We start from the raw sequence: 15,851 nt of genomic DNA on the forward strand, positions 1-15,851 counted from the left end.
AAATTTTTTTGCACAGTTATTAGCTGTGTGACATGTGTCACCATCAATATCTAATAAGTGGGGTGCTTTGTTTGATCGTAGTCTGGTTTCAACACCCTTTTTTTTCCACGCATGGTGTTACATGAGTCCATTAATACACTAATTAAGTTTGCCCATGGAATATTATTATCTTCAATAGTATTAACAACTGCTTTAAAAACAGCTTCTGAATTGCAAGATTCCATCTTTAGAGATGCAAAATGATGAACTACAACTTCATTTTGATAGTTGTCATAAAACTGCACCAATATTGCCAGTATACTTTCTTGAGCATTGCTAGTACTTTCATCCAAATTGAGAGAAAATGGAGTCTCCTTTAAAGTTTTAATGATATTTTCCTTAATAGTTTTTGCGAGCCCATATTTCATCTTATAACATGCAGTAGTCCTGGACATAGCCAACGAGTTTAGTGCCGTCTGATCGCGGCTCAACTGTTTGCAGAGTTCAATTAAGTTGGGAGCTACATTGAAAGAAAGAGAATTCTCGGCGATAAACGAAGTTATTAATACCTCTTGGCGTGCTTTTCTTGTCACTATATCCAATGGCCGAGCATCAGCCTCCAGTAAGTCATCAGTATTTCTAGAATTAGCATAATTACTTAAAGTCATTGAATGTCTAATGCACTTTGAATATTTTATGTGCGTCACAGTTTTAGAATGATTTGTGAAAGCCTTGAATCCTTCCCCACCATACTTCAGCAATGAGTTACAAAAAACACAATATGCTTGTCCAGCAACATTTATTTTCTTGCACCATGTGCCAATGGTATCCCCATTACCATCTCTCCGTTCAATCCAATTCCACCTAAATGCATTCCGGACACCTTCTTCTAATTGTATAATATCACTACTTATATCGAGAAATTTCATAGTGAAATTCTCTTGCGTACATAAATAAAAAAAATATTTCAATAAACGAAACGAAAAATTTACACGTGCATCAATAAATGAAACGAAAGTTTTACACAGCGGAGAAAAAAAGTTGCGAAGCGATCAATGACAAATAGCTAATACGGCAAAAAATCCCCCTTCTCTACTTATTGGCGCCACGCCAGGAGAGATAAGACCTTTGAACCCAGAGTCCCGTGATTGCGCATCTGGTTGAACGAAGTCTCTCCTTTTTTTTTCTGCCGCGCCTACTTGCCGAAAAGAATCCAGAAGAGAATGTCCGAGAAAAGGGGGAATGAGTCATAACTCGCAATAAGGAAAGAACAAAAAGAAGTTTCCCCCCCCCTTTTCACGCATTATCACTGCCTTTGGAGAAAGAAAGGAAAAGTTTTCACCACACACACTGACCTTGCGTTTTCTGCTTTCAAAGCAAACAAAATTACCCAGATCAAAATAAATAATTCATTATTATTCCTACTTCCTTTTGAACGACGATCCCCGGAATTTCCGGGTATCGAAGTTCAAAATCCCCGGAATTCCGGGGTTATCCCGGAGCACAAACACCCCTGGAAAAGTTTAAATAAATAAGTCTACTCATTACAATACATAGCTTATATATACAGTAGAACGCCGATTATCCGAACTGCTCGGTACCGAGCGTGGTTCGGATAATTGGAAAGTTATTTAAAATCTAGTTTAAATGATTATTATTTATGCAGTAACTTCCCTTCACACTTTTTAGCTCTGATCCGAGTCTCAGAAATCCCCCTCATTTTGTTCATCCAATAATAAAATCTTCCTTAAAAGTTGCTTTCTATAAAGACATTTTACGGTTTCAATGACACTTGGATCCATCGGCTGAATCAAAGGTGTCACATTAGGTGGCAGGAAAACAACATGAAACTTTCCATTCTCCCGATATAAGAAATCAGGATTTGGCGTGGCGGAGAATTGTCCAAGAGGAGTAACACTTTTCCTGTTTTTCCCAAATTCTTTTGATGTTTCTTCAAATTTGGAATGAGTCTTATCGTACCGCTCAATAAAAATTTTGGTGTTCATCCACTCTTTGTTTTGAGGTGCATAAATGACAGGCAATGTTTTAATATTTTTGAAGGCTCTTGGATTTCTGGATTTTCCAATGATCATTAAAGGCATTCGATGATTTCCAGTTGCATTTGCGCATAAGTTATTTATGACTCTTTAATTATCTTGCTCCCCGAAGCCAAAGTTTTTCGCGGTAGAGATTTCTAATTCAGTCCACTTTCATCAGCATTATAAATAAATTCTTCTTCATATCCTCCAGTTTCAATAATGCTTTCGAATTCCTTTACAAAATTTGAAGCGGCTTCGTTGGAAGCGGAAAGTTTTTCGCCATGAATTTCTAACTCGCGTATTCCATGTCGATGTTTAAAGTTCCTTAACCACACCCTCCAACTGCTACGGAATTTCCGTAGTTTCAGAAAGCTTCTTTTCAGACGGTAGCAAAATTAATGTCTTAATATTTAAAAGAAATTAATTTTAGCGTAACTTGTTCACTATTACTTATAAAAGTGCAGGCCATATGGCTAGATTCTTAAGTTCTAATAAAAGTTTTATGAGAGATCCATTTGCTTTAAAAATTTCTACTTTGGTTCGCTACCACTAGAAAGAATTATTTTCAAAATCTTCATAAGTTGGAGGGTATGCTTAACCATCCCAAACTAGCCTGAAAAGTACCTTTTCCACCAAATTTCTCATGATGGACGGGTATAGCCTGGTCGGTAGGGCACTGGGCCTATGTGCAAGAGTTTGTGGGTTCCATCCCAGGCCGGTCGAAGACTCCCCGTGTAGTAAAATGGTGACTGATGCACATTAAATCTGTCGAGTCGCAAAGTCCTTCATGTTCCTATAACAAATCAATACCTCTGGGGGTACTGATCCAGGAGTTTTCTTGTCTTCTGGATTGGTTCAAAATTACAAGACTATGGAGTTGAACATAATAAGTGGCCAGATATTGGTTGGCCTAATGATCTTTTTTGCAGGAACCACAAATAAAATGCTTTGTCCACTTCATGATTGCTTGACTTTTTCATGCATTTTCTATTAAATATCCATTGTTTCTGTCCATTACTGAAACATAATTCATAACTGATTCTTCACTTTTTTTCAATTCCAATACTGTCGATTTTCTTACGCCATATTCTGAAGCTAATATTTTCAAATTTTCGTTTCATCACTTAAGGAAAGAACGATTCTCTTACGTTCACATGACATCTTTCTAGATTCTTATGAAAAGCACTTTACTCAGGTAACTCAACTTTTCAACTGATTGTAATCTTGACAGCAGAAAACCTGTTGTTCAAGAATGCATTTTGGAAGTGACATCATAAAAACATAGTCATTCTACTGGTCTACAGCAACATCAAAAAGTAAACAGCTCTGAGAAGTGCACTGTAATCACTAATCATTAACCATAAGTGACAACTACCCATCCCCCAATTGTAGAACTTCAGCACTTATCTATTCATAAACTCCTTCCGCATTCCAACCATTGTAAATTGTCAAAATGAAGCTTGCATTCTTGGAAGATAATTTTCAGTTGAAGAGGGCTAAAGGGGTAAGTAGGTTTAACTGTATAACAATACTTGTATGTATGGCTACTATAAGTAAACTGCTAAAAAGGTTGCAAATTAAATATGGTCTTCAGATGTAGTGGATATTATTTATTCTTCTAAATTTAAAAAAATTGCCGATAAGTTAAAAAGTATTCTAAACTTAAAAGAAAAATGAATTTGGACATAGTTCGGATAATTAGATGTTTAGATAATCGGCGCTCTACTGTAATTTTCAATATAAATGATTCATATTTAAAAAAATATTTTATTAAAAACCTAATAGTTTTTGTACGTAATACAGAAAGGGGATTTTTTCCATATCTGGCGTTCAAGCAGATTGAACCTTTTACGTAAGGTAATAGTTTCAACAATTCAGAACATGTTCTTCTTGTGACTTAACTCACTCATTGTTTACCCAAAATTTATTTTAATGGAAATATAAAAATTAAAATTTTAATTGTTTTGTTTGAATATTATTTTGCTATTAAATCAGCTTTTTATTCTCCTTTAATATACTTAATAAAAAAATATTATAGCTTTTCCCTTTATCTAAAAGTTTTGTCATTTAATTTAAAAAATTAATTATTTGATGTTCAAATAAACTGATAAAAGAAATAAAATAGACTAAAAATGTAATGGTATGTAAAATAATTAGCAGTTTGCCACACATACTTTATTCATTTTATTTTACGCTTATTCAAATAAATTTGTGTAGATAATTAAAAGATATGGCTAAAATAATTTAGAATAATTTTTTTTTCTTCCTGATCTAAAGCAATTTATTTAGCATTTAACAATTTGCTGAAAAATTGTGTCTCTGTCTTTACAAATTCAGGATAATGTTGAGTTGGAATAAAAATTAGTTTTTTTCTTATTCCATGATTAATTTGTAAATTTTAACAATTAGAAATACTAACTATTATAGTAATATTGTTTTTAGATAAAATTAAGAAGTCCAGGGTCTAAAAAACTAACAGAGACGTATCTGCAGAAAGCGGTGCTCATGGTAGTTCTTAAAATGGTACCGTTTGAAAGATAAAATACAATTGTAGATAAAATACCTGTCTAAATTGACCACCCTCGGGACCAAGTCAAATGGTCACTATATAGAAGTGGTCACTTTATGAAGACTCTTTAAATAAAACTTATAGAAAATGGTCCCCATACTCAGGTGATCACTTTACCCAGGTGGTCACTTATACAGGTTCCACTGTATTTTCTTTTTATGTTTTTTCTGATATATAAAAAAGAAAAAAAAGGGAGAGAAAATGGAATTTAGTGTTAATAATTTTTTAAATCATTAATATATAGTAGTATATTATAATTTTAAAATATTTTTAAGAAAATTAGAAATAACAAATATCTAACTAAAAAAATAATTTGCTTTCACACTATTGTAAAATAATAAATTATAAAAATGAAAAATTGACTGATTAAAATTAGTCTAAATTGTACTTCAGGCTTAGTTTATCCTGTTTTATTTAATTTAAAGAGCTTTTATATGATTTGCTTGCAAGAGTTTACGTGTTAACTATGAGTTCAGGGCCCTAATCTGCAAGCTTCAATGTGTCGACTAATTTAAAAGATTATTTCTTATATAGGGTGCTCTGCAATCAATACCTTTAATGCATATTTTTTAGAATTTTTTTTTTAAACATGAAGTCAGAAAACCCAGAATGTAGGTTTTAATTTGATATTTCAGCAAGGAAAATCAAAAAGCTATTATACTCTGATGAAATATTATTAAAATAGGTGATATTGAAAATGACAAAACCAGTTCAATCGAGTGATAAAATTTGAAGGTGTTTCTAATAATCTTCTTTCATTTCTAAATATTTTAAGGCAATGAAACAGCTTTTTTACATTTTTATATTTTTTCATTAATGGTCAAGTTTCAAAAGCGTTTTTTTATTATTAAAAAGAGATTATTTTTTCAGCAACTATAATGGATGTTTTTTTATTCCTATATTTTTATATATCAATTGTCTTCATTTATTGTGGTGCAGCACTTTTCGATTAAATGAAAAACTTGGATTTTCAGCTGTAAAGCGAAAAATTAAAAGAGTTATTTTAACTTTATGTTTATTGCATTTTTTCCACATTTTTATTTTTTAATAAGCTTCGATTGTGATATTTTTTTGATTTTATTAAGGCCTGGTATCGTTTTCCGTAAAACAAGGTAACATTAAAATATAGATATTTTTAGTTTCCATACCTGAAATTTGCTAAATATTGAGTATTCTGGATAGTTTTTTACTGTTAAATAGTTAGTAATAAACTCACCATACTATGAGAATTTGTTTTTGTATCATGCAGAAGCATAGCTCCTCGCCCCACACCCAAACGAGCAGGATTTCTATTTCCAGTAGGAGGAGACTGAACTCGTGGTCTACCAGGAGGAGAAACTGTTCTAGTAGCAGTGATACCTCTTCCAACAACAGGATTGGCTAAAACACCACGTCCTCTAAATAAGAAATGGCACAAGATGTTGCAAAATAAAATAATGTTTTTTTCACAATTTGTTTGAAAAGAAATGTCAGTCCAAGTAATTTAATTTTTCTGGATGAATTCCAATAGAACTAAAATGAAAATTGCAGCTAAAAAATTTCCTTAGCTAAGCAAGAACAGATGACTTTTTACATTAAAAGCAAGAGCACTGAAAATTTATAAAATTCACAAATGCAACAAGTCAATTTAAATGTTTAGCAAAATTAGCGAATCGCCCACAGTATACCAACCAAAAGTAAAAAATTTCAGAAGATATTATCTAAAATTTTTAAGATTTACAATAAAACTTCAGATTTTTTTTTTAAAATACAGAATTTCATGCTGTTGCAAATTCTAAAGTGAATTTACATAAGAAATAAATTATGGCATACCCCTACAATTATTTCAATCAGTAATTTTATTTTAATACAAAATACATAGTTACAAAACAATTTTAGTTTCATCTCATACAAAAAGAAAAAAAAAACCCTGAATGCTTAAAATTAATACCTTGATCATCTGTTATCTGTAATCAAATATGAAAAACTGTGTTCCAGTGAATAAGTTATAGCACTATAATTGGTATATGAAAGTTAATTTACTACTAAGTGCAATTTATGGGTGAATTCCACTTATCTGATGATATAAACTTTAGTTTTAAAATTATTTTAAATCATGAATAAATCAAAAAATTGCTAACTCTAATATTCTTTTTTTTCCTATTTATATATTAAAATATAATGTGATAAAGCTAATTTTTGATCAGTCAAAGACAATGTTACATCATCAATGAGTGGGGTGATGACTAAAGAATGTTGGTTCGGTTCAAAGTAAATTAATTATTTCAAAGTAAATAATATAATTCAAAGTAAAGGTTAAGGTTGGAACGTCACTAGTGAAGAAATTATCCGGAAAATAAAATTTTCTTTTGGGAAAAAAATTTGGTTAACAAAATTGGCAGAAATAACAGGATTTTTAACTCTATTTCTGTAGGGTTTGAGATGAAGTCAGAAAATTAATGTCGTACAAAATGAAGAAAAGGTGGCACATCAGCGTTTTGCATCATCAGATTTTAAACAGTTCTTACCTGATGAATATATTGATTTAAGAGTCCTTGGAAATGAAATCCAAATATAAAAACCTTCAAGCAAGCAAACATTCTATCAATAATTGTAAAATATCAAATAACAATGTAAAATTTTAATTTAATTAACACTTGCAACCTGTACAATTAAAATCAAGAGAGTACAATTTACCTTCCTGCTCCCCCTACAGAAACAATTTGAGGTGGTATGTTACGACTAGGTGATCTAGGTCCCTGGCCATAATTAGGGCCCCAACTTCCAACAACTACACCAGCGACTTCTAATTGTCCACCCCGTGGAACAACACGTTGGTGACCTGTTAATGATAAGAGTTATACATTTTAAACAATGGAAACTTTTGTTTCTTGGCATTTTTTAAAATATTTATGAAAGTAAAGAATTCATACAAAATCTTTGAAAGTAAAGGCCCAACTAAATGTGTAAACAGCCTTTGATAACAAGTTATTTTCACATGCTTCAGACAACAGAGAAAATTTGTTTTGCTTTCTAGCTTTCAATATAACAAAATAGAACACTGAAATTAATTACGATGGTTCTAAAAATCCCTACTCAGTATAAATCTGAGTTACTCTGCACAAAATCTGATTTATACATGATCTAAATTTAATCAGTAGAAGTATTTTTAAATTTATTTATATATATTATAATAAAAATTGTTATTGCATTGATGTTTTCAACCTTTTGCTTTTGGTGAAAAACATCGTGATACCTGTTTTCCCTATGGCAGAATTTTTTCGAGCTATCTGGGACAAAAATCTCTAGCACACTATTATCTTTCTGCATGATACCTTTAATAATAACATATATGTTAGTAATTCAAAATAAAAAAAGTGCCGTGTTTACAAAAAGAAAAAAAAACTATATATATTTTTAATCAACCATGTAATAATTTTTATTCGATTGTGGTTGATATTCTCCCATTTTGTTGGGGGGGGGGAGATGCACAATTATTTCCTTCTTCACATTTTGTAAATAATCACAATAAAGAAAATTAAAAATCATGAAATCCGTAGTAGAAATTGCCGAAAAAAAAGATAGACAACGAAATCACGCAAATTGTTCTCCTGAAATGCTTGTTTCATTTCTAGATTAGGTTATTATACATAATATCGTATAAAAAATATCAGATTTAAAAACTATCAAATCAATAGCTGCTAAAAATTTGATAAATTATTGCCTTAAAAAAAATACTCAAATGCATGATTTGAATTTTTCATATTGTTTGAAATATATTGGGATATTTTAAATCCGTGTGAAATCAATAACTGCCAAAAATACAATCGAAACATTACATCAATTTACGATACTATAGGCGTAAAACGAGCACGTCAAAAAGTTATTATTTAAATGCATGATTCAAATATTACATGAAAATTTCTGTAGAAAAGAAAAGCAACATTTTAAAAAACTTTTCAAGTGAAAAATCTTCCTGCAAGAACTCCGTACTGTGACAATGCTGCAATTCTGCCACGGGCTTGTTATACTGGTCTATGAATAGTTCCAGGCATAAGTAAAGTGTTAATCTGTTTTCTGAATATATAAAAGATTATTATTCAGTTGTTATGTTGAGTAAATATTTTTTGTCAGTTTTATCAACTCTCTTGACAAACACATTATTTGCTAATAAAATGAATAATCCTAGTATCTCTGTGTAGAAAAGTCAGTACTTACCTCTACCACGTCCTTGAGGAAGAGGTTGAACAGGGACTGGAAAATTCGGAAAAGGATGAGGAGGTCTAGTTGGTGCTGTTATTGAGGGCGTTAAGAATTTTACTGATAATCCTTCAACAATAGCACTTTTCATATGCTCAACAGCACTCACTTCATCATACTACTCAAAGAAATAAACATATTAAATTATTTCAGAAAAAGTTATTCAACTTATAAATCCACGAAGGTAAAAATAAATATTTTTACTGAAAAATGAGCAATGTAGATACAGGAGAAAACTGTGGTGTTATTAAAACATAATCATTAAAGAATTTTAACACACAATTTACGCAATGTACTTACTTTCTAACATTAACAAACATAAGAACAATAAATTTTTATTCTTAGCATTTTATATTTTTTTGTGATACAATCAAATCCAGCTATAGTGATTCTTTTGCAGATCCAGCAAAAAGTAAACAAATGTTCAAAATGTCCAAATTTTTTTTTGCACATGGCAGCATAGTTAGAAATACTAATTGAAACAGTATATATATATATCAATACATCATATTGCTTATAAATTAAATAAATTAACAAGTTTAAAAAAAGAAAATATTTTAATAACTAAAACTTAATTTATTATTGTTCAATTGAAGAAAAGAGTGATTTTAGATTGAACACAAGTTGATAAGTAAGGCGAAATTTTTTATTATCAATAATTAGTAAGGAATCGAACATTTCTGGTCTATATTTCCTAGGGAAATGTTCAGCCCTAATGTCACTTCTCAGATAGAAGGAGTTGAAATTTCATATTCTGCTTTGACATTGACTTCTAAATTTTCGTCAGCATCATTCTTTCGTATAACTTCAGGCACAGTGCTTGTACGGGTTCTAAAAGTACCCACTTCCTAAACGCAAGATTTGAAGTGTTCAGTAACTTCCATTACATAAAATGTCCACATCATGCTTTTCCAGATTCAGAGTTATTTATTTAATTTTTTTTTTTTTGTAGTCTTTGTCTTTCAGAGAGGAATTCTTTCCTTCCAACAACACATACTTTGAAAGACTTATTAGTTTGAAACAATTTAAAATTATTGCTGATGTCACCTGTCTCCAGGATTTTTCGAAGAAAACTATTGCTTCTGAAAGAGAGATGTTATATTTTGTGTTATTCACTAAAACACACATCACCAATTATTTCCTAAAGTCAGACTTCAGGCAGAGGATAATGTCTTGGTTTAAGGGCTGTGACAGTCATATTTAGAAGCAAAAAACTATTTCATTGCACTCCAAATTTAAGTTGGGATGAGCTCTAAAACTGTTGATAAGAACATTTTTACATATTTGTTTTAACAAATAAGTGTCCCATTGTTAAAGTTCCTCTTCAAAAACATTGCTTTGCAAAACATCCACTGCAAAAACGTCCTCAAATGCTTTTTAACTGGCTTTGATGATCAGTTTTTTTTTTTCTCAAAAAACACCGCGGCTTTTAAAATTTACTTACAACTAATGTTTGCTTTCTTGAACCATTCATATTTGCATATGCAAGAACAAGTATTTTTACTTTGGAGAGCTTACCTTTGTTGCATTTTTCTCCCTTAAACAATAAGTATGAAATTTCATACAATGTTCAGCACTTGCAATCAGAACTCATGCAAGTTTTAAGAGGGAGAACTGAAAATAAATCTGTGGAAATGAACCTCGAGTTCCTTATAAATAAACTACTAATTTCCCAGTTGTCAATTATGAAATAGTATAAGTTAATTGGGATCTCAGAAGGAACCCCTAAAAACGTTCAATCGACAGTTTACTATATTCTGAGTTCATCATAGCAGGGTTTTACTCCCCCCCCCCGTATTTGCAATATTTTTTAAATCTTTTGTTAGCTTTGCAAAAATTTTATATTATAACAAGTTAATCAATGAAATGCAGACTTTTGAATTCAATAACCTTATTAGACACTCAAGCAAAGATAGAGTAATAAGGGTCATTTTAAATAAGTTGTATGCTTATTGCTTAAAAAATGAAGGTATTATAGAGGAAATTTTCAATTACCTTTTATAACTAAGTATATAACCATGCATATTTATAATCATAATGAAAATTACCAAATAATTATCCCAACAAAGAATTCACAGACCTTAATTCAGTCCTTATTAAGTTAAAAGGTTATTTTTATATTTTAGACTTTTGACTAACTATGTATGGATAGTGCAGTTTTAAACATTTTGAATTTAACATACAAACTTTACTTTTCAGTTCTATTACTTACTCGATTATCACAGAGATCAAGAAGATTCTTGGCTGTATTAGCTTTAAGTAACTTACGATGAAATATTTTACCATCAAAAAATAACCATGGGCAACACATAAGCCATGAGATTGGGGCACCACAAGCATCATTTGCCATAATAGCATGATCAACACCTTGCATAAATAGAGCTGCAAGCATTACTCCACGGGGAGAAACAATTGGAATCTAAAAATAGAAAAGTTCATTAGGGTTTATGAAAATTATCAAAAATAAAAATAGTAATGAAATTACTTTGAGCATCTAAAAATATTTAAATAACATTTAATTTATTTTTTGCAGATGCCTTCAAACATAATTTTGTAAAAGGACATTTTAAAGTATACAAAGTTGATGCATATACATAATTTTTTTATAAAGATCAGCTAAAATAAACTTTCTTCGTACAGTACATACAATTTTATCAACAAAAAATAAATAAATAAATAAAAAGAGTTAAAAAATCTCTAGTACACATACTTCTAACTTTTGAGTGTATTCAGTATCCATTAAATGAGGATCAACAGCCTGTACAAGAAATGCATCTAGTTCATGTTTGTACAGAAAAGGCATTTCAGAACTGGTTATCAAATACCTGTAAGTGACAAATCAAAAAATTGAAATCATATTAAATAAATTAAATTCTAAAATACAGAAATTAAAAAGAAACAAATTTGACCTAATATTTCACATCATAGATACAGCAATAACTGAAATCCTCATGTCCCCTTAATGTGTTCATGGCGAAAAAAATGCTGTGTAGCACATATCAAATTCGAATACAGTATAAAAATAATTGGCCATTACATCATTAAAGTTCATTGATTCGAGTTATAAATTTTTTTGGGGCTTTCAGAAATCAAACTTTACTACTTTAGAATTTTAAAAGACCTCTGAGCCAACCATAAGTTTTTATGTCCCAATAGTTAGTGCAGAGGTAGAACACAAAATAATTGTCAAATGCCATGATTCCCTTACATGGTTTACAATAAGTTTTGGCGAAGTAAAATTTTGACAAAATAAAAAAAAACAACTATAAAAGCCTATCTCATTCCTAAAAAAACTTGATCTGAATATTTCTACAAGAAATGACATAAATTGCTAAATTTTGAGATTATTTAAAGCAGCTTAAAGATAAATACTCAGTATTGAAGTTTTCAAGAAAATGGTATTACAACTTAAAGATATATGATTAATATTGAATACTTACCTTAAAACACAACATAATAAAATGAGATGTTGAGGTACAACGAGAGGATCACACATTAAAGTGGAATTACTACGCATACATGTCAGGAATGCTTGAAGCCGTTTTTTATTATTATCTGGACCAGAACCGAACCACAATCTTGTAATAGTAGGAACTGGCCATCCCAGAGGTAGAGAAGGCACAATTTCAGGTTTATGGTATTTGTTTGATTTTGAAAAAATCCATTCTTTAACTAATATTTCAGGTGGTTTTGCTGTAATAAAAACACAAAATTTGAGTTTAATGTATAAGTTCAGCAAGCATATTCACCATAGATAACGTTTAAAAACTAATGGAGAAAGATGCTAAAAAATAAGTACCTAACAAACAATACTCTAACAGAAAATAACTTTGATGAATGGTTTTATTTTTAGATTTAAGATATATCATGGTTCTATTTATAATAACAGAATGGTAGAAATTGCTAAGAAAAATTAATATAGAATCATTTACTCATTAGCTATTGACTACTTTATGCAAAGTCATACAGAAATGCTAAAGCAAATTTACACTTATTCACTAAATAATAGAGAAAAATTGAATTGCAGCTGTATCCTATTTCTAATTGCATTCAGGATCAACAGTTAAAAGGTAATGACAAAAGAACTCAATGACATATATGGCCGGTAGTACTGCTTTAAAGTTATTATTTAAATTATTCTAAAACAGACTTTAAACATGAAATTAGGAAAACAAAATTATTTTTTAAAGTTATGCACTAACCATCAATGCCTTCTTTTTCCTTCTTTAATTCTGATAAGTATTGAAGATGATGATGATTAAATAATAAAGCATAGATCATTTGGCGCAGAGGTCGATACAACAAAGAAGGTGATGGAAGTTCACGTCCAGACTCGTCTTCAAAAGTAACAGGGATTTTTATTTCTCCCTATTAAGAAAAAAAAAAAACGTTATTGATTAATTTAATGGTAGATTATACAATAAAATTAGTTTTGACAATGTTTAATGTTTTACACAAGTTTTTTTTAAACATATGCTTTCAAAATAATTTTTTAAGTTACGTGATTTAATGTTTAAAAAATTTAATATTTCTAGAGTTTTCTTTTTTTTTAAAAAAAAAATAACAGAAACTACTGGAAAAGGATTTTTTGCATTTTTAAAAGTTATGTAACAACTAATGTTTAAATTATATTTTTCCAGGAATTTAATGAAATTTTCTTACTGATGCTTGCAATAGCCTACAGTTTTTAATTTTCAATGAATGAAGTTAATAAACCTAAATAATTTCATGTCAATGGTTAGAATATTAAGGCACAGATGGAATTTATTGATAGAAATGTATAAAAAGTTTTCATATATCATAGATCTTTTTTTAATTTAAAAAAAAAAAAACACATACTAAAAAAATAACTTTTTTTACCTGAGAAAGAATTTGGAATATATATGGATGCATGAGACCTTTTTGGTGCCTTTCACGAGAAATACGCATTACTTCTATCGAAACTTTAGGCAATGGAGACACATCTGAAGACTTTAGCATCTTCTTCGCTTTTTCCCCTTGTTTCTAAAAAGAGCACATGATCATCCATAACATATTATATTATAACCATTTAGTTCAAAACTGAGCTCTCAACTTTCTTGAATTATAAAAATAGCAAATAGGCCTTGTAAACTTATATGTAAAAATAGTAAAGACTAATGATTTAATAATAAATAAGGAATAAAATTATTGTCAAATTTTTTTAAGATAATGAAGCTTTAAGTACAACAATATGCTTATTAATATAATGGAGCATTACATAAAATAATACTTTCAAAATATTTCAAATATACTAGGATTTTAGTTAAATTTCCCTTTCAAAGACAAAAATTTATTTTTAAAATATTACACTAATTAATAAGAACATACTGCATAGGTTTAATAAAAATTCGTTTACATGGTTAACCAAATAAATAAAAAAATGAAGAAAAAATTAAAACATTTAAAAGAGCATTTAATTCCGATTTATTCAATTTGATTGTAGTGAGTATGCCGTCGCTTTTAAGCTGAACTTAGTAGTGTGGCAGCCCATAAGGTATAGTGTGCCCATCTAAGTTTTCTTGACCTTGGGCTCTGGAGTGCAGGAACAGGTATTTCAGTTGGGTGGTCAGCAGAACACGAAAGCCCTAGTGTTTAGTTTTAGTCATGCTTGGTATTCATTTTATTGACCTACTGAAGGGATGAAAGGCTTAGTCAACCTTGCCTGGCCTGAGGACAGAACCCAGGACTTGTGGCATGAGAGCATAATGCCCTACCATTCTAGGATAGTAATAAGACCAAAAAAAGAAAAAAAAGAGAAATCTTTGATCTTAACTCATTCACAAGTTACATTATTTGACTAATCGCTAAAATTATAAGCATAGAATTGGGAATAGTTTATTTAGATGAATTTTTTTTTATATACAGTGTAACGTACCATATCCGGACGTCCCTTTCCCGGAAGGGTCGATTTCCCGGACACTTTTTAACAATCAAAATAAACAAACATCTCTCCATCTTCCCCTTTCCTAAAAAAAAAAAAAAAAAAGATCTTTTGACACATTTTCTTTTTTTCTAGCTTGCACTGAACCTCTGATTCATGCATCGAACCCATAAATCACCAGAAAGGGGAAGTGAAGATCTACCAAGACCATTGAGTGACCGTCAGTAACGCTCCTCCCTTGGAATGTAGGAAAAAGAGGGAGATTTGTTTTCAAAAGACGGCAACTGAGTCCCCTCCCCCTCTCCTTTCCCATGCAGGTGGCTAGTAAAAGAGGCATTTCCTGGAACCTTTGTATTGAAAGAAGAAATACTGTGGAAAAGGGTAAACGGGGCAAGCGTTAAGGTGGGGGGGAGTCAGAACAGAAAATTTGAATAGGTCTAAAAGGATACACATCCTTGAGAAACAAAACATTTGTTCTTCCCCATACCATGTAATATTAAGGAGGCGGGGAGGAAAAGGGGGTAACATTCTTTCTTTAGCAGATTCTTTCAGTCATAAAAGAAAAAATAAAGAGAACCCGATTAGCGTGACCCGTCTTTATGCTTGATTGATAGCCAATGATTGGAGAGAAAACAATAATTTGTTACTTCCCCACCCTCAACTTAAATGATCTCCTCTTTACACTTATTTTCTTTCACAAATAAGGAGGAAATGAATTTTTCTCCTCCATCTACCCACCTTAATGAATGACGGGAATTTCCCTTTCTTGCTTGAATCATTCTAGTTAAAAATGGCGGATTATTATTTTCATATGTCAATTTTTTTTAGTTTTCTATATTTTAAGCAATAATATTTTTTTTCTAATATTTCATGTTTTATTGATTAGATATTCTAATACTAAAACATTATTCCCCTTAAAAATAATGTTTATTTATTTTTTGCTTCTTAGATTTAGATCATTTTAAGCTTTGTTCCAGAATTTCCCCTTCCTGCTTGAATCGTTCTAGTTCAAAATGGCGGATTAATATTTTCGTAACTGTTAAATTTTTTTCGTTTTCCATATTTTCAGCAATAATATTTTTTTTCTAATATTTTATATTTGATTTAGATATTCTAATGCTAA

General features: G+C 30.4%; 1 protein-coding gene across 1 annotated transcript in view; it reads right to left on the reverse strand.

Moving 5' to 3' along the window:
• LOC107436628 (constitutive coactivator of PPAR-gamma-like protein 1 homolog) overlaps nucleotides 1-15,851 on the reverse strand; it is a gene marked incomplete at its 5' end in the record, with an annotated part of 46,351 nt that overhangs the window by 6,275 nt on the left and 24,225 nt on the right. The window contains 8 exon segments of the mRNA XM_071187799.1: nucleotides 5,804-5,984; nucleotides 7,264-7,408; nucleotides 8,785-8,944; nucleotides 11,039-11,245; nucleotides 11,537-11,651; nucleotides 12,267-12,519; nucleotides 13,029-13,194; nucleotides 13,687-13,830. Of these exon segments, the coding sequence (XP_071043900.1) occupies nucleotides 5,804-5,984; nucleotides 7,264-7,408; nucleotides 8,785-8,944; nucleotides 11,039-11,245; nucleotides 11,537-11,651; nucleotides 12,267-12,519; nucleotides 13,029-13,194; nucleotides 13,687-13,830 (1,371 nt within the window).

Source organism: Parasteatoda tepidariorum, chromosome X1 (genome assembly GCF_043381705.1).
Source record: "Parasteatoda tepidariorum isolate YZ-2023 chromosome X1, CAS_Ptep_4.0, whole genome shotgun sequence".
In the NCBI taxonomy this organism is placed as follows: Eukaryota; Metazoa; Arthropoda; class Arachnida; order Araneae; family Theridiidae; genus Parasteatoda; species Parasteatoda tepidariorum.